This window comes from Pteropus vampyrus, unplaced genomic scaffold (genome assembly GCF_000151845.1).
Source record: "Pteropus vampyrus isolate Shadow unplaced genomic scaffold, Pvam_2.0 Scaffold87, whole genome shotgun sequence".
Taxonomy (NCBI): domain Eukaryota; kingdom Metazoa; phylum Chordata; class Mammalia; order Chiroptera; family Pteropodidae; genus Pteropus; species Pteropus vampyrus.
The window spans coordinates 6454295-6481386 of record NW_011888868.1 but is presented as its reverse complement, the minus strand read 5'-3'; the positions used below and the strand labels follow the sequence as shown (position 1 = coordinate 6481386).

At 47.2% G+C, this 27092-nt stretch overlaps 1 protein-coding gene across 1 annotated transcript in view; it reads right to left on the bottom strand.

The window, feature by feature from the left end:
- The window catches only part of MYO7B (myosin VIIB), an 83318-nt gene that overhangs the window by 6946 nt on the left and 49280 nt on the right, over positions 1 to 27092 (bottom strand). Inside the window, exons 19-34 of the mRNA XM_011363680.2 lie at positions 21203 to 21287; positions 19611 to 19830; positions 18401 to 18570; positions 17248 to 17457; positions 16927 to 17094; positions 15800 to 15927; positions 11734 to 11860; positions 10276 to 10395; positions 9034 to 9207; positions 7970 to 8197; positions 6636 to 6803; positions 3747 to 3864; positions 3535 to 3661; positions 2318 to 2484; positions 1101 to 1282; positions 69 to 199 (exon numbers count right to left, since the gene is read on the bottom strand). Of these exons, the coding sequence (XP_011361982.1) occupies positions 69 to 199; positions 1101 to 1282; positions 2318 to 2484; positions 3535 to 3661; positions 3747 to 3864; positions 6636 to 6803; positions 7970 to 8197; positions 9034 to 9207; positions 10276 to 10395; positions 11734 to 11860; positions 15800 to 15927; positions 16927 to 17094; positions 17248 to 17457; positions 18401 to 18570; positions 19611 to 19830; positions 21203 to 21287 (2523 nt within the window). The remainder of the gene's footprint in view (positions 1 to 68; positions 200 to 1100; positions 1283 to 2317; positions 2485 to 3534; positions 3662 to 3746; positions 3865 to 6635; positions 6804 to 7969; positions 8198 to 9033; positions 9208 to 10275; positions 10396 to 11733; positions 11861 to 15799; positions 15928 to 16926; positions 17095 to 17247; positions 17458 to 18400; positions 18571 to 19610; positions 19831 to 21202; positions 21288 to 27092) is intronic.

Here is a 27092-nt window from a genome sequence, read left to right as displayed (position 1 = left end):
ATCGGGGAATGCAGAGGGGCTGGTGGGAGTGGGTCTCATGGTATGTCTCTAGCGGGTGGAGTGGGCACCTAAAGAAACCATAGGAGAATTCCTCCAGGGTATGCAGCTTCTCAATGGCCTGGTCCTCAAGCGGTGACTCTGCCTGTCGCCTCTCCTGGGCTGCCAGCTTCCGCTTCTCTGGTGACATGGCCAGCAAGCTCTGTGGGGGCACAGGCCTGTGGGTCTCCAGGAGCCATTGCCCGTGAGGCCTTTCCCATAGACTCTTCCTCATCTGGTTGCCTCAGTGACTTGGAAGGCGCTGGACCACAGAGCTGAACAAGCCCGGGCCTACCCCTTCCATGTTACTTGCTGTGTAACTCAGGACCAGTGACTCAACCTCTCTGAGCCTATTTCTTTTCCCTTAGGAGGGCTTCTCAGACCCACCAGGCTCCCCTTCCCCAGGGCCCCTCTCCTCAGGGGCACCTCTCACCTAGCCCTTCTGCTAGGCCCCCACCTCTTTCAGGTCGCAGCACAAATGTCACTCCCTCAGAGACGCCTCTCTGGATAGAGAAGCCCCATCCTATTATTTGTTTCCATTACAACCAGCGCTGCTTCTTGGCAGCACTTTACATACTTGCCATTAATTGGTCATTTGCTCAAATGCTCCTTGAGGGCAGAGCCACTGTTGTGTTCAATTCTATACTGCAGGCATGGGGTACACAGTTGGCACTCAAGGTATGCATGCTGGAATGCCTATTAGTTCTGCCTCCCTGGGTGGTCTTAGTGGCTGGAGTAGGGAGAGCTGGGCCCTCCTTAGGTCTGGGTTTAAGTGAGGCTGAGGCTGGGGAAAGGATGGCTTTGTTCTTAAGATACACCCATGGTGAAAGAGATGAAAGGAATGCCATTTGCTGAGCCTCACTCTTAAGTGCCAAGCATAGCACAAACACTGCCAGCTTCATGATTACCCCAGAGGGACGGTGGGGCTAGCGGAGCTGACCTGATGCCCAGGTGGCTCTCTGGCCTTCTGCAAAGTGAGGTGTAGGCCCCTGAGCTAGGACCCCAGGCTGTGTCCTAGCCATCTCCCCATGTGCCCAAAGGTGCCCGGGATGAGAACAGGTTACCAGCAGCTGTGCCGAGGGCTTGGTGACCGTTGGGATGGCATAGAGGCAGGTGGTGAGCACCAGCCCTGTCTTGCCTGTCCTGTCATTCTGGCCCTGAATCCAATTCTCAGAGGTCAACAGCCCCTGCTTCTTTGTCAGGATCAGCAAGTCCCCCTTCTTGAAGGGCAGGAGGGTGACATCATCTGCAATTACAGGTCACATGCACAGGCAGAAGATCCACCATTTGAAGAAGCCAGAGCCCTTGGTAAATGGTGGATCTTCTGCCTGTGCGTATTGGCATTTCATGGGTTGTCTTTTTTGAGAGATAAGAAAGCTGAGACACAGCTGAGGGCCCAATGCCACTCTGACAGGAGCGGTGGTGGGATTCCCAGAGCTTGGGCACTCAAGGGCCTGGGGAACTCTGACCCCAGCTCCATCTTGGGACACCTGCTCAGGGGCCTGACCGAGAGCCAGAGCCTGTGAGGTAGGAGGTGAGTGGACAAGGGCGAGAATGGCCTGGCTGCAGTCCCCACACCTACTTGGGTTGTGTGTGATAACTCATCTGTAAAGTGAGATAACAGGCCCTCCCTCATGAAGTGGTGGTGAGGACAGAATGGATGGCAGGGATAAGGTTTCAGGGCTGAGGTTCTTACTGCTGTGAGATACAGAGCATAGCCCCTTCTTCTGAATACCATTGGGCCTCCCCACTTCCTTTGAAAGCCCTTGCTTGAACTGCCCCACCGATCTCCCATGTGTGCTCAAGCTTCTGCTGGGGTGCTGGTGTGCAGAGAAGCAAGCGAGACTGTGGAGCTCAAACTCCTCTCCACCTGAACTCTGTAGCTCTGAACAAGGGGCTTCCCTTCTGGGCCTCTGGTTCTGTCTGTAAAAGGGGATAACAGGGTGGCTATGGGGGCGGTGCTCAAAGGACAAGCAGGTGGCTGGCTGCTCTCTCCAGGGGGAGGGTGTAGGCCCTACCTGTGCTTCCCTCAGTACAGACCTTAGCTAGGGTAGCCTTGGAGGGTTTGAGATCACCTCCTTGAACCCCTCATTGTGTGGAAGGAGGGCTTTGCCCAAAGCTGCCCCCCGTGTTTTGTGGTCCTCTCTTTCTCTCTCTGCTCAAGTCCCTTGTGTCCTGCTCCATGCCACATGGCTGCTGTGACATGGAGACGAGCAAGTCGCCCTCCCATCAACCACATGAACTGCCCCTCATCACACCCCCAACCCACCCAGTCAGGCACCTGTGGCCTTCCGGTCTTGCAGGGCCATGGCAAACACGGACCTCTCCTTCAAGCCCTCCAGAAACGTGGCCACCAGCTTGGCGATGGCCACACTGCTAGGGGACGCAAACTCATACTCCTCTTCATGCAGCGTGGACAGCACCAGCCTCTGTCCTCCCTGAGCCTCCCTGAGGAGACAAAGGGTGTGATGTGATCAGAGGCCTCCTTCACCTTCTCCATTTCAGCCTCTCAACAGCCTCAGAAGGGGTGACCCTCCTGAGTTACAGACAAGGAAACATGACTTGTCCAGGGCCACTGCAGGGCCAGGATCTGAGCTCAGGTCAGTCCAAGCTCCAGGCACCTGTGTGTGTGGGGCGCAAATGGCAGCCCAAGTTCAGGGCCCCTCAGGCCTCAGAAGCAGTGGGTGGTGCCAAACCTCCAGGTCTGCCCTGGGCAGATAATGAGGTGGCCAGTGTACCAGATCACCCCAGGGATACTGCAAAGAACATTGGAGGTGAGATGAGGTGCCAGCTTTGGTGAGCTACCCAGCCTCTGCCTGCCTCAGTTTATTCATCTGCAGACTGGGTTATGCTGTGAGAACTTCATGGCCTATGGAAACACACCCAACACAGTCAGCCTCAGTAAGCAGTGGCCAGTGTGTTCCCTGCACGTACTGGTACCAATTATAATGGTCATGATACACTGGGGGCTTTAACTGAAGGGGAGCTCTGCAGAGTAAAGGCTTTCCCAAAAGGCTTGGAGGCATTCTGAGGAGATGAGAGCTAGAGAGCCATGGGGGTGGGGTGAACAAAGTCCGGCCTGGCCTGCAAGGCCACACTAGTGTCACACGCTCAGGCCCTGTCTTTTGACTTCTCTCCCAGATGGTCTGTACCTTCTACATGACCAGTGAGAAGAGAAGGAACCTGTAAACAAATGCACACTTAAAAGGCTGCAAGCTTACGTGCCCCTTTCTTGGTGGATTTGGTTTTAAAGAGAGGCTGAGAGGGCAATGCATGATTTGTAGATGCAGTACCAAAGGGGGCAGTGGAGCCTGGGACAGAAGAGGGCGGGGAGGTCCCATGTCCAATGGCCACCACACTACACACATTGGTCCTCATCCCGCACCCTGCCCGGTCTCCCATGGACAATGCGCCATCCTCTCTCCGTCTCTCCTGGAGCCCCAAAGACTGAGCTTCTGAAGAGAGAGAGATTTGGGCACCTTCCCAAGGGTCACCCACCTGTTGGTGATCAGACTCATGACCTCGGGGAAAGAGAGTTCTAAGAGCATCTTCTCCTTTTGGTCCAGGAAGTACAGCCCCTTCCAGTTAACAGCCAAGATCAGCTGAGTCTTGGGCAGTCGGGGGCCTGGCCAAAGGAGACAAGGTGTAAAGCCTGGGCTGGTCTTGAGGAGGGGTCTCCACCCCCCACCCACCCTGTCAGATGCCATTACCAGAGAGTGTGGTGACTTCAAAGAGTCGGGAGAAGAGCAGTGGCCACCGCAGGCGGGCAGCATCTACCACCTGCTCCTGCACAGTCCGAGGTGTTGCCTGCTTCTGGGTGTATAGTGCCTGTGCAGGGATATGGCATGTCACTGCCACCACTCATCTCTCACTCACTCAGCCCCAGCCTCGCCCCAGCTAATACTCTCCCAGTACCCAAGTGCTTGTTTGCTGGATCATTCTTTGAAGCCTCTACCTACAGTGGGGCCAGTGCCCGGAAAGGGCCACGTGTGGAGGTTGCGGGGCTGATGCAGCCCTGTTTCACCTGCCCTAGGGGGAGGACCCATCATGGGTAAGTTTGAGAAGAGAGACACGCTTTCCTCCTCTTTAGCATCAAGACACCAGAGGGCTGCAGGGCCAGGCTGCTGCTGGCTGCCTCTGCCTGGAAAGCTGTGTGCCAGTGCATCTGCATGCATGTCTGCAGATAGGTCTGTGAGCTCCGGCTGGCTCTTGCCAAAACAGGCCTTGTGGATCTGTGTCTTGTTCTGGGCATGTGGCCTGTCTTGGTGTGTGTCTGTGTCCTTGGTACTTCTGTCTTTCTTTTTCCACACATTTGGGAGGCATCTTTCAGGGGCCTCCATCTCAACCTCCCCCTTCGGATACCATCTCCACTGTCCTTCTTTCTTGCTATTCCTCCACCTTCACCCTTTCCTCTCCCCGCATCCACTGGCCTGTGTGCGTAATTAAACTTTCATTTTATGGTTGTTGAATAAAATGTTATTTCTCTTGTTCCCACTTTAAAAAGTGGTTGGGTAATATTAACTTACTAGGGTGAGGAATGTAAATTGATGCACTATATCTGAAGGGTGATTAGGCAATATGCGACATGTATCAAATATGTTAGAATGTTCATACACTCTGAAATCTCTTTTCTAGGACTTTATCCTGATGAAATAACTGTTGAGTGTATAAAAGTTGTATCTGCAAAGTGGTTCACCTTGTTTTAATAGTGAAAAACGGGAACTGATCTTAACATTCATCACTAGGAATCAGCAAAGTAATCATAATTTTTTAATATAGTGCTATGCAGCCCTTAAAAATGAACATGAAGATCAGTATGTAGTGATGTGGAAACATGGCCCCATACTATGTGGTCAAGTTGAAAACTGTCATACTAGATGCTCTTTTTATTTTTTAAAAGGTATATTGCTCTCTAATCATATTCGTATCTCAGTTGTGTACATGTGAATAAAGTAGTCTGGAAGGATATATATGACAATGTTAAGCATGATGATCCCTTTGATACAATACTATTGCTTTCGCTTTTTTTTGTATTTGTATTTTCTTATTTACTTGATAATGTACATGTTTTAAGGGTTTAATGAAAAATCAGTGAAGCTATCTATGTTCAAGTTAGAAAAAAGTGGTGCAGTAAAAATTTCCTAATTCTTTACCTTTATCCCAACTCCTTCTTCCCAAATTATAAAACCACTTCTTACTCATGATCATTTGGGTTCATGTGCACCTCTGGTTCCCCTCCCTCTCGTAAAAACCCTACAGAATCCACGTTTCTCCTGCAAACATATCCACTCAGGCTGGGGAACACCACGAACACTCAAGAGGGGCTCTGCTACTCCACGTGCCTTGTCACAAGAAGTATTCTCAAGGGATGCTAGTGAACATCTTATGGAATGTTTGGGAAATGTTGGGTAAAAGTCAGGTTTTCTACTGCATGACTTGTCAGAGCTTTTCATAAGTGGCTATGCATTCCCGAAGAGTAGGACAGAGCAAGTCTGACTCCCAAACCACAGGCAGGCAGGACCGTGGTCCATGGCCCACTTTGGGCACTTCTCTTTTGGGTGGCAGAATGTAGACTGTGTCATTTGGTCCTCTTCAATGATCTTCCCTGAACTTGAACAGCCCTTGCTACCTGAACCACTCAGCTGGGGCTTATCTCTCTGCCACTGGGCTGCCAGCCCCTGCCAGGCAGGCACTGAGCTGTCTTATTTCTTACTCTATATCCTGTCCTTCTGGGTCCATAGTGCCACAGGCAGAACTGAGGTAGGGGAATTATTAACTAATCGTTTTATCTGCAGAAACCCCCATGTACAGCTCTATAGGAGCAGCAGCAGCGAGCCATGCCTGGCACCTCAGAGACACTTCTGCACCCTCAGGCCATGCTACAGAGCACAGCACCCTGGGAAGAAGAAGGCTCTGCAGAAAGGCAGGTCTTGGGAGGGCTGCCCCTGTGGGGAGAGGATGGGAGGCAGGAGGACTGTGAGTCAGATGGTGTGTCTTTGCTGTCCTCCTTGGGGTGGAAGTTCAGGGAGCAGTGTCGGTGTGGGTGATCCTGAGAACCTGAGTGTGTATCGGAGGGGTTTGTAGAGGCATGGGAAGGAGGCCATGAGTTCCCCAGGGGAGCTGTGTTCATATGGTGCAGGCCTACCAAGCAGCCCTCCCTGTTGTCCAGAGCCCGCATCAAGCTTGCAGGGCCCAGGGAGGGGAGGGGACACCTAAAGGCTGGGGCTAGAACAAAAACTCCAAAGGCAGGATGGTGCAAAGGCAAGGGTGTGGTCAGGCAAGCAGCTGTAAATGCCTCTTGTGCCCAAAGGCTGGGGCCTAGTCAGACACTGCAGTAGAGACTGGTAGAGACCGGTACCAGATGAACTACTCTGACCCAAGATGCAAACTGGAAAGGAGGAGGGAACATGGAATGGGCCTGGGATAGGGAGCTGAACTAAAGGAGATTGGTTAAATCTGAAGAGACAGCGCTTTACTAACTGGCAAGTTAAAGTTCCTGTTCCTCAGGGGATGGCGTGCTCAGAGCGAGGGGCTCCATCCCCTCTGCACACTTAGGCTCCCATCCCCCAAAAGAGAGCCCAGACTCTGTGGAGGCTGACCTTGGCATGGGCAGCAGAAACGAGGCTAACCCACTCCTTTGGGGTCTTGGTTCTGTACAGCTTGGAGGGGATGCAGCTAGGCAGCAGCTGCTGGACATCCTCTCTCCCCACGGAGGCACCAAGCTGCACGTAGCAGTGCTGAGCCAGCAGCTCCACCAGCTCTTCCTCCTGTGCAGCCCGAAACACATAGAAGGTGAGGGGGGACAGGTGACAGCCTGTCCTCCCCCATGATGTCCCCATCCCATGCCCTAGTGCTCACCCCAACACAGCAGAGATGACCAGCACTCGGGCAAGAACTGGCAGCGTTAGCGGCCACCAGTCCTGCCACCTCCTCTAGGCAGGACTACTCTTTCCTTAACTCAGTGCTTGGACCCACTGTGTGCCCTGACTGGGCCCCAATGAGGAGTGTTCCCCATCCCCCCATTTCCAGCCTCCAGGGAACCACGGGGAGGTGGGAGAGGCCTGGGTGGAACCCTGACATTGCTGAATAGAGTGAACATGTGCAAGGCCTTTATCCTGTCTTGCCCAGTCCTTACTTATCGAGAGTGACCAGTGGCCACGCTGCAGGGCTTCTGCAAGGACTCGGTTGAGTGGGATCTGGTATGGGGCACTCAGAATGGGTTCCCTGTTCCAGGGGCCCCTCAAGGGAGGGGAGGATGTGTATCCGAAGTCCTGAGAGTAGCAGTGTCCCTATGCAGCATGTGCAGACCTCCCTGCCCGCTGCCACATTCCAGGCAGGCCTCCAGGACTAATGCTGCTGCCTGCAGTCATGAGCGCATGCTTCTCCTGACTGAGGCACAGGGAGGTCTGCACATGCTGCATAGGGACACTGCTACTCTCAGGACTTCGGATACACATCCTCCCCTCCCTCGAGTCTCGCGACTGTACAAGCAGCTCTGATTACTCTCTGCACTTTCTAGATAAGGGCTTGAGGCTCAGAGATGACATAAAACCCAAGGTCGCACTGCCAGGAAGAGGCACAGGTATGACTTCCACAGTTCTAGGGCTCCAAGGCCACATCCTTGACCACCAGGCCCTGCTGCCCTATAAACAGCTGCCTGGTGAGGTCAGGAGGGCCTGGAACTGATGGGAGGCCATCCCCTGCCTGCTGCTGGTACATGAACCTCAGAGGTTTGAGTGAACTTGTGTTCCAAGGGAGGAGCAGCTACAGGCCCAACAGAGGGGCCTAGGGACCTGCGCTCAACACACACACATCCCTGGGCCCCTGCTCTGGCCCCTGCGGCCCCTGTGGCCTGCCCTGCCCTGCAACATGGTGCCTCCTCAGGCTTTGACGGTTCAATCTCCAGGCCCTGACAGCTGTGATGCCCCCTCACCTTCTCGAAGTTGTACTCGCTGGACCAGACTCCATGGAGGACTTGGCGGTAAATGAGCTCAGTGCTGACGGCATCCTCACTGGAGTCATGCCAGGGGGTGAAGAACTCCTTCCGGAAGTAGAGGCGCCAGGGCGACTGGCGCTCACTCTCACCCCTCTCCCGGGTCAGCTGCTCACACTGGCCTATGGCATCCATCACATGGTCGCGCCCACTGCCCAGGGACCAGAACTGAGGCCAGAGCAGGGGCAATAGGGGTTAGGGATGCTGTGTGCAGATCCTACAGGGATGCCCACCCTAATTACATGCATGTGGGGGAGTGCTCAACCACCCACTGTGGGTTCCTGGGGGACAGGAGCCCATCTGGACTCCCAAGGGTCACTCCACATAGGGGCATGGTTAGTCTCTTACTCTGACACTCTTCCCTGATGGTCCTTCCCAAGGGAGGCAGGGACTGATACCATGACTGCCGTGACTGGGGTGGTACACTGGACTGGCTGGTTGGTGTGAGTGAGGCTGAGGCTGTGGGCATCTGGGTGGGTGAGGATGTGTCAGATGGGGCTGTGCCATATGGCACTCCGCATCTGCTACATGGGAGTCTATAGCTCCGTGGTGTGAGGGGTGGGCAGGATGGGCGAGTGCCTAGTAGACAGTTGTGTGTGGGCTGCTCAGGTGTGCTGGGGGCCAGAGAGGTGTGCATGTGACACTGGTGCCAAAGGCCAGTCATTGGGCTAAGAATGTGTCTGTGCGGGAGGACAGGATGCCTGATGATGAGGTGTTTCTGTGAGTGTGTGTGTAGGTGTATACATGCATGTGTGTGTGTATGACTGTGTGAACGTGTGTATATGTGTGAATGTGTGTATATGTATATGTGTATGACTTATGTGTATGAATGGGTATCTGTATGTGTATGTGTGTGTGTGTGTCTGTGAGTGAGTGTGTGTGTGTGTGTATCTGTGTTTGGTGGCAGAGAGGGAGAGCAGTGACCAGGTTAGTGCAGTTCAAGGGCTTGAGCTGGCTTGGACATGTGAGGGAGGCAGGCAATGGATGAGACCCCTGGCCAGTACCTTGTCGTACACAGCAACCTGGAGGGAAAAGCCCAGGTGATCGGTGAGCCCTAGCTTGCGGGCGATGTGCAGGCAGACTTCCTGTGATATCGAGGCTGAGTCTATGGTGACAGTCAGGCTCTCTCCAGTCACCAAGATGACATGAATTGGGATGTGCTTCTTAGACTTGACAGCCTGGGGACAGATGAAGACTCGGGCTCTCTGCCCCAGAGGCCCCTGGGCTCACCTGCCTGCCCTAGAGCTTCCAAGACCCAGAGGCTAACACACTCTCCCCATCTCTCCCTAGAGTTCTGGCCAGCAGACATTGGCTACTGCACTGGCGGACTCGGTGGGGAAAGAGCAGCGCTGTCCAGTGTTGTCTGGCGGTGTGTGTGTCTTCTGCAAGCCTGCCTGGGTGGTCCGCAGGGTGCAGCCTGCAGGTGTAAGATCCCATTCTAACATGGGAACCCTGAGCTCTGGTGAGGCTGAGTGACTGAGAATCACAGAGGGTTAGAGGACCTCTTGGAAATCACCAAGGCCTGGACTCTGGAACATTTTTGGTCCATGGGAGCTGCAGTACCCACTGTGCATGACAGAGTATAAACATGCCCATAAAAATGTTGCAAGTTCATGTGCAACTCTAGGACTCATGGGAGAAGAGGAGGAGACCCTGTGGCCCTGGGTGGCAGAGCAAGAACAGGAAAGAATGTGGCAGGAGGTGACCCCAGTACAGGGCACCGCAGGGCATAGGGAGTGAGGGTCCTCCAGGAGCTGTATGTAGGGGGTGTACCCTCAACCTTGCCCATGTCTGAATGACCCTTCCTGAGGACACAGTGAGAACTTGCAGGTGATGCACAGCAATGCCACCAAGGATGACAACCTTGGAATGACCACTGCCTTCTTTATAAAATGGAGCATCCTTGGGAAGGGCAACACTTTAAGCAGCTAGTAGTCATTCACACTTTAATGCTAACTAGTTTGTAGATTAATTTTCCCCTTCAGCTTGTAGGGCCCTAAAGGAATGTGAATTTAGAGATGAAGAGGGCATTACTGAAGGTTGGTGGGGCTTGCCTGGGGAGGCTGAGTCCCAGGTGATGCTCACGGAGACCACCGGCACAGAAAGCTCCCCTAGCAGGTGGAGGAGCTCTGGGACACACTTCCTGCTGGCAGGACAAGAGAAGGCACCCCAGAATCTGTGCTGGAGGAGCCGTGGGGGCTGGCGCCACCCCACACTGACTGTCTCCCATCCCAGCCTGCTCGTACCTGCAGCTCCAGCCAGGTGGGGGGCTCTGTGCGCACCCCGTTGGCATAGGTGCGTCTCAGGCGCTCAGCACAAAAGGGCCCGTAGCCAGCTGGTCCTTCACCAATGAAGTTCAGCAGATACTGGTAGGTGAGGAAGGGAAAGGGAGGAAGACACTTAGAACAGAGGACCCTTTCTACTTATGTATTCTAAAAAGTATAACATTAATTGTAACTATGTGAGGTAATGGATGTGTCAACTAAACTTATTGTGATCATTTTGCAATATATACATATATAAAATCATGACATTGTTCTTCAACTTACTATATTATGTCAATTATATCTCAATAAATCTAGAAAAAAATTTTAAATAAAAATGATAATTCTCGGTGTTGGTGAAATACATTGAGATGGGTGCTCTCACACAACATGAGAGGGAATGTAACTTGGCACATTTCTGAGGAGCAATTTGTCAATGTTTTAAACAGAACATAGTTTTTAAACATGCGTACTCTTCGACCCCATAATTCAAACCTAAAGGCAAATATATATATTTTTAATCACTGTGGTGTTCATAGTGATGAGCAATTGGAAGATCAATCCCAAATATCCATCAACAAGTTAAATAGATAGCTATATATAGATGGCATTAAAACTGGCATTTGGGAAAAGTTTATAACATGAAAAAATACTTATGGAGACAAGTAGAGAATGCAGGAGAGTTGATGTTCAAAATATGTTGGGTAAAATGTGTTGAAAATTTCATCTTTCAGAGAGATTTTGTGCGAAGATGCAGCCTAGAATGATTTACTGGTGTCAGGAGTGGTCCTAGGCCCAGGGCAGATGGCTGGGGTGACCATGCTTCCTGCTGTCCCCAAAGGAACATGAGAGAAAGTTGGGTTGTTTTCTGCATGACCACAAGTATGACACTATGTAACACCACAAAAAGCCAGAAACAGTAACAGAAGTTACCTCTGGGTATGGAGGTGACTTTTATTTTATTTTTAGACTTCCCGTATTTCCTACATATTAGTAAGAACTGAAAGACATATCAAAGCAGCGAAGCCTGGGGCCTCTAACACTTGGAAGTACCTGTCAACACTCTATCTCCATTTTCAGTTGTAATGACTAGAGAGAGATGTTGCAGTCAGTCTCTAGTCTGGGCTCACTCCCGGGACACCTTTGTTTTTTGCAATGTACATTTCACCTGCCATCTCACTGTCACCTCAGAAGAGCCATCCTGGTGCCTGAGCCCAGGTAAACTGGCCCTGCAGACCTTGAATAGGGGGCAGAAGGACTGGGTCCAGTATCCTCTTTTACAGAAGGGAAAACTGAGGCCCAGAGAAATACAGGCGCTCCTGTCCATCCTGACCAGCAAGAGCAGAATGGGAACAGGGATCAAGATTTCTGGACCTGCTCCAGGGCCAAGGGCCAACCTATGTCCTCCCAATCCCAGCCCCTGCCCCAGGCCCTCCCAACCTTCATGAATCTCTCGGAGGGTGGGAAGCAGCCCAGGCAGAGGCTGAGCAAGATCCAGCCCCGGGCCAAGCTGCTCATTTTGAAGTTCTCTGACAGCTGCTTGCAGATCTGGCAGTAAATTTCATCCCTAAAAGATAGAGACCAACAAGAGGTCAGGCTGCAGGCTGGCTCTGAGAAGAAGAGTGGACAGGCATCTGGACAAAGAGTTCTTTCTATACCCCTGGGTAGGGTCGTGTTCAAGGGGCAACGTCCAGCCTCCTCACTTCCAGTTGTCTTTGCTAGCCTCCCCTGCTGCCTCTCTGGCCCACCTGGACCCTGTCATCTCCTAGGACCATGCCATCTCCAGTGTCTGCCCAGGGGCCTGCACCCCCTCTCCTGTTAGCCCTCATTTTCCAGCTCATCAAGGACTCAGCCTTTGTCCTCTTTGTCAGTCTTCTTGTCCCTTCAGGCCTTTGCTCCCTACCTTACCAACTCTGCCCACAATGGCCTGGTTGTCCAGCTGTAAGGCACAGAAGCAGGGAGCGCCCAGGGGTCTCCAGCCACAGCCCTGCCCTCAGTAGTCCAGAACTTTGATGACCTGATCTGCTCCTTTCCCCAACTTCACAGTTATTTCAAACTTTCTCCTTCTGTCTTGAGGTCCTTCTCCCTTCCCTGAATGCAGCCACTTCACCACCACTGCAGAGAGAAAAGTGGGGACTTCATGGAAGAACCCCTTGACTCCTCACCTCCTGACCAGTTCCCTTTTCTACAGGCTCATGAGTCTTTCCTCTCTGTCTTCTCTCGGTAAAGGCACTCTGCTGGACCCTTCCCCACTGTATCAAGCCTCTATCATCTTATTAAAGTGTCCCATTAGCCCCTCCAACCTCACATATCCAGAGGCCAGAATCTTTCCTTTAATACTCAGTGATGTGCTGGAAAATATTCACTGACCAACTCTCCTGGGGAAAAAGAGACCTGATTCATTGCATTTGCCAATTTCTATGGTGTAAGTATTTTTACCAACACCAATTTCAAGCTACCAAAGTGACACAGAACTGAACACAGAGTTGTGAAGAGATGTGCCCCATCTACTCTTGCGGGCTAGTAGACTCAGCTACAGCACACCTCCTCTTTCTCAAGTCTCTACAGGCATCGCCATCACCCATTCATCCAAACTAAAAATCTGGGAGCCATCTTAGACTCCTCCCATTAGCCACCACACCCTATCATCTGTCTCCTGAATGTTTTTTTCTGTCTCTTCTTCTTAGCTCCTGTTCCATGGGCTATCTCTCATCAGTTTTCTCAGAACTTCTGTCATAGCCCTCTCTTGGCCTCCCATCGCCAGGCTCCTTCTCTCCATATTGTCACCAGGGAGAACTTTCTGGAAGTCAAATATGGTTATAATCTTCTCTTGCTTAAAACTTCTCCCTACTACCCTTAGGATTTAATTCAAACTCAGTGCCTGGCTGTGATAAACCACTTGGGCTGTTTCAAGACCCTGTGACCCTGTTCATCCTCTCCCTTCTGTCTGGCAAATGCTCCTCCTCCTTCTTACCCACCCCCCCGGCCCAGGAGGCCATGACGACTACTCCTTCTTGGTACCCCTACTGGACCTCATCTTAGCACAGGCAGTTATTATGGGTCTCCAGATCCTCCCATATTCCCCAACTATAGGGTGACCTCCTTGAGGACAGAGACATGTCATCTACATCCCCACATCTCCAGCCCTCAGGCCAGGTTCTGGCTCTGGGAAGGTACTTCATAAACATTTATTGATGTTTGGCTGGATGTGGGTGGGACATTTGCTTTGTCTTGGAATTTGGCTAAGACCCCAGAGTCAAAGATAAACTGATGATAACACTCAACCTTCTAAAGAAATACATTCTTATAAGATCTACTACAAGATGGCAGAACCAGTTCAACCACCATGCCATATCCAGTCTATACAAGGGAAGATGAGAAATTTGAAAAGCAATTTCTGAAAGACACTTCACAGGCCCATCTCTGCTTGCTCGAAATGAGGGGTGGGGTAAGGGGGACCTCGGGATACTGCCAGTAGGGATATGGGCTGTCTTCCAGAGATAAGACCTATCTCACTCCCCATCTGAGACATTCTGTCTCAGAAGACCACTGGCTCATTCCAGGGTACTGAAATAAAGCAGCGATAGAGTCCTTCAGAGCGTTTGATTTGTGTACCCCAGAAACACAAGTTTGGGGCCTCAATGAACAAAGAGACATCTACTTCCTCCTGGAGAATTATGTTACCCTCGATGGCCAAGATGAAGAGAAAATAGTCAGGAGCTTGGAAATGCACTTGTACTGTTTGGTGGGACAAGCATGGATAAGCTTCCTATTGACTAAGAGGATATCGTGGAAGGAACTGGGCTTCAGGTATCTTGATAAGATCCCGCACAAGCAGGCAGCCCACCATTCTAGAAAATACTAGCAGTAAGAGGTTGTGGTGTGTTCCATTAGGGGCTAGAGTTGGCAGAGAGTCTCAAGGTATCTCTAAGAGAGTGTCAGCCCCAGTTGAAGACCAGCACTGTGTGGAAATGCCCATGGGGTATCCAATGAACCAATAATGCATCTCATTTGGACATAGCTTTTGTGTCTGCCATATTGGAGGGTGTAGTAGCCAGTGAGGAGTAACTGTAAGAGAACTACGAATAGAACAATCTAAGTTAGAAGAGTTGCCTAGTTGGTATCATGCCAGTAGCTAAAACTTGAGTAGAAATCCTGAAGTCTTACTAGCTTGAGGAACCAGAGGACAGAGTTTGGGGTATCTACAGTAGTTGAGACTGAGAAGGGAAATCCTAGAATGAAGAGAACAAGAAAAGAAGAGTTCTAAACTTTGTATATAAACTCTTCCTTAATCTCTGCCTGACCCCTGGTTTACACATATGTGGGACAGACACCAGGCAGCCCAGCAAAGACTATAAAAACTGAACAGGGATTCTAGCTGCTGCTCACAGCGAGAAAGAGTTTGAAACCAACCAAATTAATTGCCTGCCAAAACAAAAAGTCAATACTCTTTGAAGGAATATAACAGAATCTAGAGTCTCTAAACATATCATCCTCAATGTCCAGTATACAACTAAAAAGTACTAGACTCATAAGGAAATACAGTCAACTACTACACATATGTAGAAACAGGAAAACAAGACCATTGTCAAGAGAGATGGCGGTCAATGGAGACTGCCCCCAAGATGACTCAGATAATAGATTTAGCAGAACAGGTTTTACAACTATCATAACTATGCTCAAGGACACAAAGGAAACTATGATTATAATGCATGAATGAATAGAAAATCTTGGCTGAGAAACAGAAACTATAAAAAAGAACGAAGTGCAAACTCTAGAACCTAAAACTATAATATCTGAGATTAAAAAAATTATTCAATGGGTAACAGCAGATTGGGGAAGACAAGAGAAAGATCAGTTAATTTGAAGATAGATAAATAGAAACTACCCAATCTAAAAAACAGAGAGAAAAGGATAAAATAAATAAAGAAAAGAGGAATAGACCCACAGGGACCTGAGGGACAATATCAAAAAGTCCTACCTATGTTTAATTAGAGTTCAAAGGGAGAGAGAGAGAATGAAGTAGAAAAAAATTCAAAGAAATAATGGCCAACAATTTCCCAAATTTGGTTAAACATAATAACCTAAAATATGTTAACCCCTAAAATGTAGTCTGTCCTGAAAGCAGTATACATATTTCTTAAAATTTGTAAGAAAACACAATTCCTATAAGTCAAATTGTATGTAAAGCAAAATACGTATAAAATAAATGAAGAACTTGCTCATTTACAGGACTCTACATTGTTATGAAATGAATCACCAGCCCAAGATGAATCTGTTTTCCTAAAACCGGGTTTTACCCATAGGATTTACCATAGAACAAATTAGAGAGCCATTAACGACTATAATGTTTGCTGTGCTGAGACCCAGCCTGCAATACAGGCAGTAGAGAGAGAAGGGGGTGTCTAAGGGACCGGGAACAGAGGAGGAGGCTGTGGTTATGGGCTGAGAATCAGTGAGGGAGTCTGATGTTCTGAGTGGGGGCGAGATGGGAGTGGGGACTGACCTGAGGCTGGGCCGTAGGATGGCATAGATCACAATGAAGTGCACCTTCTCCAGGTTGGACATGGGTCGGTCTGAGATGGAGCCATCAGGCTCAAATGCCTCCTCTCCAACACTCAGCTGGCTGGCCACCTCAAAAACCAAAGATGGCAGTCAAGACAGCTGTGATTTCCTCCCATTTGCAAAGGCGGAAACCAGGGCTCAAGGAAAGAAGCAAAACTCTAAAACCCTTTTGGTGGCAGAACTGGGAACTCCAGGCTCCGGACTCACCTGGCCTGTGATCCTAGAGGAGCGCTTCAGTTTCATGGAGGAGATGTCCTTGGTCCCTCTGTTCCTGTGGCTGGGCCTCTGTGGATGGAGACAATTTGCAAGTAAAGGTGAGCTGGGGCAGTACCTGAGAGCCACCTAAGGTGGAATGAGTGTCCATCTCCCCCAATCATTTCCTGCCCTGCACCATGCAGTCTCTCATCTTGGCTGAGCTTTGCAACATTTAACATGTTCGCAGCATTATCCTCACTCCTGGGTGAGAAGACAGAGGCAAGGGAAAGCAAGAGATGAGACAAAGCTACACGGCCAGTAACTGGCCCTCTGGGAGGGCTCAGGGCTTTTGTGACTCTAAAGCTTGAAACTGTCACCCATAAAGCCTTCTGAGGTGGTCTTGGATCTGAGCTCAGGTGCACTGTGACTTGGCAGCAATTCATACTACTTCTCTGTTCCTTTAGCTAATAAACATAATAATCCCTAGCTAGTATGGTTAGCTCACCTGAGAATTAACCGAAGAGAAGCAACTGGCACATAGCACGTTGTCAGTAACAATTTCTGTTAATACTGTACGTGCATTTGAATCCTGTTCAAGTCAAACCCAATATTCAGAGCCTGAAGAACCATCTCCAAAAATGACTATATAATTCAAAATGTCCTGGGTGTAATGCCTGACTCATGAGTTCCTGAGTGCAATCCAAGACTAAAAACTTCTGGGGGTGGAGAGCTCTGGCTTGGGTCAAGTTCAGGGTGATGATGAGGGGACTCCATGTCTTGCCTCCTCTTCCGGTCCAGCTTCCTGGGGCCTTGGGCCTGGTTGATACCTAGAGAGTGTCTTGCCCTCCTCTGCCACCACCCTCACCCACGTACCTGTGCAGATACACTGTGCTGTGGAGATTGGGTGCTGCTCTTGCTGCCCACAGTGTCATGGATCTTCTGCATCACTGAGCTACCACACAGGTTATTCCTGGCAAAGAGTACTGGCTCCGGAAGGTCACCCATGAACCTCAGGATGATGCTCCACACAGCCAAGGCGGCCTGGGGGAATCCAGACAGAGGGCCCCGCTGGAACCCAGCTTGTAGCACAGGGCCCACAGTGACCCCACCCCTTCCTTGTTCCCTCTGAACCACAGCACAGACTCAGGGTTCTGGGGGTGGCCCAAGCCACTAAACCAGAGAACCCCTGGGTACCGAGCAGTCAGCATCGTCCTCATGGTAGAGCAGTGGGTATGGGAGAAGCCTCCGAATATGCGTGTGGCTGGCTGATTTCTGAAAGTAGGTTGCAGCAAACTTGGGGAAGGTGTACTCAGCCAGGCCATCCACATCCTCCTTGGGCTCCTCCACCATGGGGACTGTGTCCAGGTCAACCTCAGGCAGCTTCTGAGTCTTCGTTTCCAGATCCTGGGGGCCGGTGAAAGGGAGAGACAAGAATCAGCAATCCTTTCAGATGCCACCTGATGAGCTATGCATCTCAGGGGACCAGGGAGCCCCAAGAAGGGTCTGTATGGTTATGTACCAGGTGTAGAGCCATCTGTCCACTTCCCCTTGTGTTGGAGACCTCCCCCACTCTCACACCCTCAGTGGGCCCCCAGTGGGCTGCTATGTGCAGGATGGGCCTTGGCATGAAAGTCTCAGCTACCTGAGAACCCTCAGAGCCCCTGGCCTGGAGACAAGAACCCTCTAGACACCTCCAACTCCCTCCTGCCCTCCTGCCTTGCCCTTGGTCAGGTGCTCCTCCTGCAGGGGTTGTCCCAGCTGCCCCTTACCGCAGATCAGGTGTGTGTGTGCCCATGCGTGCATGGGGGAAAGGCATGAGCACCTAGGGTGGGGGTTGCCTAGGTCACTGAGTCTTGGGGCCCAGAGCAGGGTGTGGTGAGAGTCAGCAGGACAGCCCTAGGGAGCTGCTCCTCTCTGGCTCTTCCACACCCCTCTCAGACATCGCTTCCTCCTGCCAGCGCTCATTAGTCATCTACATCAGGCCCCCAGTCACATTCTGCAGAGCAGCAGCCACCAATGTGCTCTGTCACATGGGGTCAGACACAAGTGGGAAGCACTGCCTGACTGAAAAGCCAATATCATTTGCATACTCTAGGAAGTCTTGCAGGTAAGAAACCTGTTTACCATGAAATCCTGTGACCAAAGAAACCCGTGCTCCCCTTTGCTCTGCACACTTACCTAGGACTGCGGAACACACTTCACCATCTACCCTGCAAGCCCCTGCCGCACCCCTCCCCACTGAGTCTCAGCTTCTCAGTGAGCCTTGAGGTTGAATGAGGTCCAGCCTGGGGGCGCTCCTTCCCTCCCCTGCCTGAGCCAGACCCTTGAAGGACAAGACCCATCTTACCTCGAAGCGTGGTGGTGCCTGGCCCTCCTGCCCGCCGATCATGGATGGGAGGAAGCCAAATACTTGCTCTACCATCTCTGTGTCAGTGATGGTGTCGTAGATTGACTTCCGCTTTCTGGTGTGGAGGGCACTTTGGTCCTTCTGCTCTTCAGTGGGGATGACCAGCAGACCCTGCACACACACCCATGGTGGGGGGAGGGTAGAGGTTATCCATAAGCCCCGCTGGGACGAGCACCTCACGGAAGCCGAATAAACCTCCTCCTGCCATCATCTATCCAAATCAAGGTATTTTCCTTTAAATTCTAGATTTTAATAGCTAGAATGACTAGAGATCAACCAGCCTGGGCTTTTCATTTCTCAGTGGAGAAGTCCAGAGAGAGAGTTTGCCTGCTTGTCCCTAGCCCCACATGGTCCCTGTGGTACCATCTCAAACCCAAGGACCTCTAGAACTTAGCTGTAAACTGTGGCTCAGGCCTCTCTGGTCTTTTATTCAAAGAGCACTGAGCCTCTTCCAGGAGAGGCCCCTGGGCCTGTACTAAATAGCATGCACAGGTAAGCCTGGTTTGTGGCCTGCCTGGGGTCACATGGATGCAGAAGCAGGCTGCTGACATGTCTGAGGGTCTATGCCCTTACTTGCCCTGGTTTCTGTACTAGTAGTTTGGTCAGTAGACCCAATTTTTACCTATAAAGAGAGGTAAATTTAATCCTAGCCCCTCTTCCTTATCACAATTTCTAGCTGACTGAGGTTTAGTCTCAGGTGCTTTCTGGAGGAAATGGAATCATACATTACTCCCTTGATCCCTGTCCAGACACTCGAAGGCTTCTTTTGGTATTTCTCTGCCCCGAGCCATCATGCCACAACCCAGTAACTAGAAACCTTTGCTCTCTTCCACAGAACTGGGACCTCCCATAGCATATCTGGCCCTGGTTTCCTGTGCCTTCCAGAGAATCCACCAGCTTTGCTGAGAAATTGTCCCCAAGGCTAAAGGGAGGAGACCAAGGAGCACGATTTCTAGGTTGTAAGTACAAGACTATCCTGCTAATGTGACCCAGGGAGTCACTTATGTGTCCAGGTGGCATGAGGACCTTCTGCAGTAATAACTTTGGACAGGGAGGTGACGGGAGTATCTGTAAGAGGTCCACATTGCTCTTACTTCTCCACTGGGGCCCCAGCCAGTTCTCACCTGTTCATGGGAGCGGTGGCCGCCTATATTAGCTTTCTGCCGCTGGAAGTTTCGCCGGGCAGCCATGCCCCTGGCATGGGCCTGGATGATGACCACTGCCCTCCTCTTGGCCTGGATTTGCAGGCGCACCAGGTAGCCCCTGCAGAGGGCTTGCAGCTGGATCATTCTCTGCCGCATGGCCTGGTACTGCCTCGCCAGCAGGTAGCTCCGGGTGATGGCCTGCAGGCGCTCAAAACCCAAAAGGATCTAAGGAGGCAAGAGGGATGTGGACTCACAGGGTGTCTGGGCCCAGAAGGGCACAGGGCACAAAGAAGGCCTTCTTGAGGGGACAGAGAATGGGAGGCAGGTGGTACTCCCCAAAAGACCGCAAAAATTAGCTTTACAGTTATCTGCTTTTTGGCGTAGGGCTGATGCTAAAATTTTACACACCTATGCGCACAAACCTATTAAGTGAGTTATTATTTGTAAAGCACTTAGAATAGAGCCTGGCACGCAAATAAGTATGAAATAAGTGTTTGCTAAATGGCATAAATAATAAAGTAGTCTCTGGGTGGCCACAGAGAGAGAATTGGTTTAGATGTCATATGGGTGATGGGATTCCAGAGGGCTTGTTTTTCATACCTGCAGCCAAGCCCAGCCAAATTGTCAGGAGCTAGCACACCTGTGTGGAGGCCTATGGCTGGCTCTATCAAGCTAATCCCTCAGGGATCTTTACAATAAGGAGGAATTAATAATTTGATGAACACCCACTTCTATGCTACAAACAAACTCTGGGCCACAGAGTTCAGTCCCTGAACCCCCCCAGACAAGCCTTATTGGTAACTCAAAGACCAACCTGATGAGGGCCAAGTGTGGGGGGGTCACACTTCATTTATGGGCTTAGAAGTCACACAGACCTGCATGCAAACTCCAGCTTTACTGCTTACTAACTCCACACTCTTGGGAAAATTACTTAACCTCTCTAAGCCTCAGTTTCTTGACATATAGAATTGGCTTCATAATAAATAAAATGATGCATGCAAAGCAACAGGCCCCATGTAGGCTTTCCATTCTTGTCAGCTTCCATTATGCCTTTGTGAGTATGAAATGTAGGCAGGCCTGGGGTCAGTTTTGCTGACATGACCATTGCATATCCCAAGCACAGTCATATCCATGACAAAGGCAAGCAGTTAAGTGAGGCCCAATAAAGCACGGTCAAGGTTGTTTGGTTCATTTCCTAAGCAGATACTCATTAGCAGTGCCTGTGGTCAAGAGAAAAATTACAAAGTGCTTGGAACAGAGAATAATCAATCTATTAACTTACTTTGTTGCCTGAAAATTGGGAAAAGAAAGTCGTTATCTAATTTCAAAGCAGGACATCTCATTCTAGCTCTGGAGATTCCCAAAATTCTGCGGGAGAACATTTTGAAGCCCACAAACCATGTGACCTGAGGCTATGCTAAAAAGAAAGTGTATGAGATGCTAAAGTCTGGTCATTTAAAGTTGGTTATGTCCACTGGTGGTCTTCTCTTTCTTGCCTGAGCTCTCATACTCTGATAAACAAACTTTTAACATCTGCTTTTTGTTGAACAGTTATCCGCTGCTCCTGCAGGCCCAGCCCCCAAGTGAGCTCTCCTACCAGCTTGAAGTTCCTTCTGTTGCAATAGCCTCTCCATGCAGCCTGAAGGGTCACTGCTGCCCGCCGCTGCCTCAGGAACTCCTTCCTAAAAGGGGAAATGCAAGTCAGAGGTGTGTAATAACCTTAGATGTTTTAAAGTCTTTGGGGGGCAAGACTGTTTTTGAAGGGAAGAAGGATAATGAAATGTTAGGGAAAATGAAACCATACAATATTTCTTTTTCCAGAAGCCTTTGAAAGCCACAAGACAGACATGTTATGAACTTAAAATCTACTGCCAAGAACTAAATTTGTGAATGAGGACAGTCCAATGTTTAGAGTAATTAGTAACATCCTCATTCACCCTAAAGATTCTACGAGGGGATAAAACCCATTTCCAACTTTTTATTCCTTTATAGATTCTTCTCCCTCCTCTGGACACTAGTGCAGATGTCTGCCAGAAACCAGGTCAGAAGTCTCAGAACTAGGGCTCCTCTCTGGGGGCAAATCAAGGCTGGAGGGCAGCCTCTCAGGCCCTCACAGCCAGGCAAGCTCCATCAAACTGCCTCCCTCTGCAAGGAGGGAAGTGGGCTGAATATGGAAAGGGTAACCTGAAACTTGTTCTCCATGGAGATGGAGACAACCCCAGGCAAGCGTGGTATCTTTTGACTGTATCTTTTATCTCACACTTAATGAGTTTTCTTATCACTTCTAATAATTTTTCACGGCACTTTCTTAGGTTTAAAACAGCAGATCTTAATCATATTAAAAATCACCTGTGTGGACGGGGTGAGTGAAGAACAGCAAAGGAGAATTGGAGGAAGGTGGTCAAAAGGTACAAACTTTCAGTTCCAAGATAAGTGAGTACAAAGGATGTAATGTACAATATGATGGCTATAGCTAACATTGCTAAATGGTAAATATGAAAGTTGTCAAGAATAAATCCTAAGAGTTCTTGTCACAAGGAAAAAATTTTCTTTTTTCTTTTTGTAATCTATATAAGATGCTAGATGTTAGTTAAACTTATTGTGGTACTCATTTCATGATATATGTAAGTCAAATCATTATGTGTACACCATAAACAGTGTTCTATGTAAATTATATCTCAATAAAACTGAGGAAAAAAAGAAAAAAACGAGAAAAAATAATCTGGATAACTTCAAAATTTCTTGAAGCCTGTGCCCTACCCAGTATAATTAAGAATCTTTGTTGATGGGTGTGGAGAGTATATATCTGTATACCTATTCATTATTTTTGGTGCATGTATACACACACACACACACACACACACACACACACACACACAATGATTCTAATATGAGGTCAAAGGAAACAACTGAATTATCTAAAAATAAAGCTAATTTGTCTCTTTTCCAATATTTAAACCAATAGTTCTCAACTGGGGATGATTCTGCTTCCTAGGCACATTTGGCAATATCTAGAGACATTTTTGGTTGCTATGGCTGGGGTTGGGGGAGGAGGGTGCTGCCGGCATCTTGTGAGTAGAGGCCAGGGATGCTGCTAAATTTTCTATAATGCCCAAGACAGCCCTCTACAACAAAAAGTTATACAATCCAAATAGTCAATAATGTTGAAGTTGAAAAATCCTGGTTTCTATCTTTTTCTTAAATTTATTGTCTAGTTGTGTTGGCCAGAACAGCAAAACATTACCACTTATCAATGGTGATCATATCTGAGAAGATGGAGTAGACACAATTTTCCCTATTCCTCCTGCAAAATACAACTAAAAGCCCTGGACATTATATATAAAACAATCATAAGAAGACACTAAAAGGTAGAGAGAAAAAGGCAGACCCAGTCTTTGGGTTTTTCTTTCTGCCTCATATACCCCAGACTAGGAGCTGAAGAAGCCAGCAATCCAGAAATAGCAATGGGCACAGACCAAAAAAGCCCCAAGAAAAGCTTCTATCTCTACCAAAAGGATCCAGAAAGTGGCAGTTCAGCAAGTCAGAAACCTTTTAGATGATAACCAGTCTACTCCAGTGAAACATCTCATAAACAACTGTGGTCCCACCCGCACCTGCATCAGAAAATGCCAAGTGGGGAGCTGAGATTTCCACCCTCACCAGGGTCATGTCAGAGAAGGCTGAGTAGGAACCATCCTTGATGAGCAGTAATGAACCTATCCCTCAAGTGTCAGTAAATCACTGGGGGATCCTGGACTCCCACCACCACTTGGCAGTGATGGGGTGCCCCTCTTCCTCCATGCTGGAGTGGTGTCACAGGATACCTAGTGGAGAGTCAGGCTTTTCATCATCCCTCAGCAATAAGGCTACTCCTTTCTCTACGATATCAGTGGAGGTGATATTGGCGGTAGTAACAAGGCATTTATGGCCCTTTTAGCCAGAGTGGTATCGGTGGAGGCCTAGTGAAAAGCTGGAATTCGCATTCTCAGACAGCAGTAACAAGAAACCTCTACCTGCCTTGAGAGTCAGTGGAGGCCATGTGAAGAACTCGAACTTTTGCCACCATCTGACAGTAAGCAGCTGGCACCCCCACCTTTCCCTGCCAGAATGGTGTCAGAAGAAGCCAGCTAAAACAGGATGTTTAAACAAGACCCATAGTTCTTAAAACATAATATCCAAAATGCCCATATTTCAGTGTAAAATAACATCATATATATAAAAAAACAACAACAGGAAAATAGCTTGAATAAGACAATCAACGGATGCCAATACTGAGATGACACAGCTATTAGGCATTATTTAAAAAATGCTCCAACAAGCAATTATTAACATATTTGGAACAAATGAGAAAATAGAAAGTCTCAATAAACAAATAGGAGATAAAAAGTAGAACCAAATTGAAATTTTAGAACTTAAAATACAATCACTGAAATAAAAAGAAACTCAGTGGGTAGGTTTAGCACACAATAAAGAGAACAGAGGAAAGAATCAGTGAACTCGAAATTATGAACTGAAGGAGAGTGAACAGAGCCTTAGGCACCAGTGGGGTTATAACAAAAGATTTGATATTTGTGTTATTGGAGTCCTACTAGGAAAGGAGAAAGAAGCAGTGATGAAAAAGTACTAGAAGAAATAATGACTGAAAAGCTCATAAATTCAGCAAGAGATATAAACCTACAGATCCAAGAAACAAACTCCAACTGGATAAATGCAAATAAATCCACATCAAGACACATCATAGTCAAATATATGAAAACTAAAGGCAAAAATCTTGAAAGTAACAAGAGAGAAATAACACATTATTTCTAGGGGGAAAATAATTTAGATTTCTCATGAGAAACCATGGAGGCTAGGAAAAGTAATACAACATTTTCCAAAGGCTGAAAGAAAAGAACTGTGAACTCACAATTTTATATCTAGTGAAAATATCCTTTATAGGCAAAGGAAAAATCAAGACATTTTCAGATAAAGGAAAGCTAAAAATGCTGAGATTTTCAGGAGACCTACGCTAAAAGAATGGGTAAATGAAGTTCTTTAAATGGAAAGAAAATGATAAAAGAAGATACTTTAGAATGTCAGAAAAGAAGAAAAGTAGAGTAAGCAAAAATATTGGCAAATATGATAGGCTCTCCTATCTTTTTGAGTTTTCTAAATTATGTTTGATGACTGAAGCAAAATTTGTAACACTTTCTGATGTGGTTCTAAATGTATGTGGAGGAAATATTTGAGAAAATTATATTAGAAATGGGAGAGGGTAAATGGGCATAAAGGGAGGTAAAGTTTTTATATTTTTCTTAAAGTGGTAAATGATGACACCGGTAGACTACAATAATTTGTGTATATAATGTAATATCTAGGGGCACTAAAAAAACTATAAAAAGAGATACACCCTAAAATATCAAGATAAATCACAATGGAATTCTAAAAGAAAAAGAAAAAACATTTAAATAACTCACAGGACAGTAAGAAAAAGAAAACAGAGAAATGAAAAACAGAACAAACAGAAAGCAAAAAAGCAAAATGACAGACTCAAGTTCTAAAGTAAATAATTACATTGCATGTAAAAAGCTTAACTACACCAATTAAAAGACAGAAGTTAGCAGAATAATCTAAAAATGTCTATTAAAAACTTACAATATAATGATAATGGAAGACTGAAAGTAAAAGAATGGAAAATATACATCATGCAGACAATAACCAAAATAAAACAGGAGTGGCTATATTAAAATCAGATAAAGTAGACTTCAGAGCACAAAAAAGGAAAAACAGAGACAGAGATAAACAAACAAACAAACAAACAAATAAACAAATAAAAGTGTCTCTATTGCAGAAAGGAACATTACATGATAATAAAAAATGTAGACCAATCAAGAAGAGACAGCAATTCTAAATGTGTATGTTCCGAACAGCAGAGCTGTAAAATGTATGAAGCAAAAACTGATTGAACTAAAATGAAAAATAGAAAAATTTACAACTATAGTTGAAGTCTTCAATACTTCTTTCTCAATAATTGATAGGACAACTAGACAGAAAATCAGCAAGAATGTAGAATTCAACACCACTAACAACCAATAGGATCTAAATGACATTTTTTGAACACTCTACCCTACAACAGCAGAATATGTATCTTTTCAAGCATTCTTACAACATGTACCAAGATAGTCCATATCCTATCTTGAAGAAAAGACATGTTTAAAAGAAGTTAGCTTGTATGGAGTGTGTCTCTGACCACAATGGAATCAAAACAGAAATTAATAACAGAAAGATAACAAGAAAATCTCCAAACACTTGGAAACTAAACAACATACTTCTAAATAATCTGTAAGCCAAAGAGGAAGTCTCAAAGAAAATTTAAAAAATGAAAAAAAAAATGAACTGAATAAAAATGAAAATACAACAACGTATCAAAAATTGTGAGGTACAGCTAAAGCAGTGCTCAGAGGGAGATTTATAGCACTTTATATTCGAATGGAGAAAAAGCTTTAAATTTAAGGTCTTCCTCAGGAATCTAGGAAAAAAAGAATAAAATAAACCCAAAGCTGGAAGAAAAAAGAAATAATAAAAAGAACATAAATGAATGAAATTGGAAACTAATAAACAAAACAGCAATAGAGAACATCAATGAAACCAAATGCTGGTTCTTTGAAAAGCTTAATAAGATTGACAAACCTCTATCATGACTGTCAAAGAAAAGAGAGAAGACATTAATTGCCAATTCAAGAATGAAATAGAGAGTATCATTACAGAATCTGCAGACATCAAAATGACAATAATGGACTATAAATAACTCTACACTATAAACAACTAATACTATAAACTATACTAAACTAAAACAACTAATACTATAATACTAAAAATAACTCTACACAAGTAAATTTGACAACTTAGATGAAATGGCCCAATTCCTCAAAAACTACAAATTACCACAACTCGCCCAGTATAAAATAATTTTAATTGCCTTTCAGCTATTAAAGAATTTGTAATTTAAACCTTCATAAAGAAGTCTCTAAGCCTGGACATTTTCACTGGAGAATTCTAGCAAACATTTAAAGAAGAATTTGATAAATTTTACACAATATCTTCCAGAAAATAGAAGAGGAAGAAACAATTTCTAATTTGTTTTATGAAGCTAGTGTTTCTCTGATACCAAAAGCAGCAAAGACAATATAAAAGAATTAAACTAAAGATCTCATGAATATAGATGCAAAAATCCTTAACAAAATATTAGCAAATAGCATTCAGCAACATATAAAAATAATTATACATTATGACCAAGTGGGGTTTACTCCAGGGATACAAGACTGGTTCAATATCCAAAAACCAATCAATGTAATGCACCATATTAAAAGGCTAAAGAAGAAAAATCACATGATTATATGAATTGATGCAGAAAAAATTTTGACTTCAACAACCCATTCATGATAAAAACTCCCAGAAAACTAGAAATACTGGAAATTTCCTCAACTCAAGAAAGAGCATCTACAAAA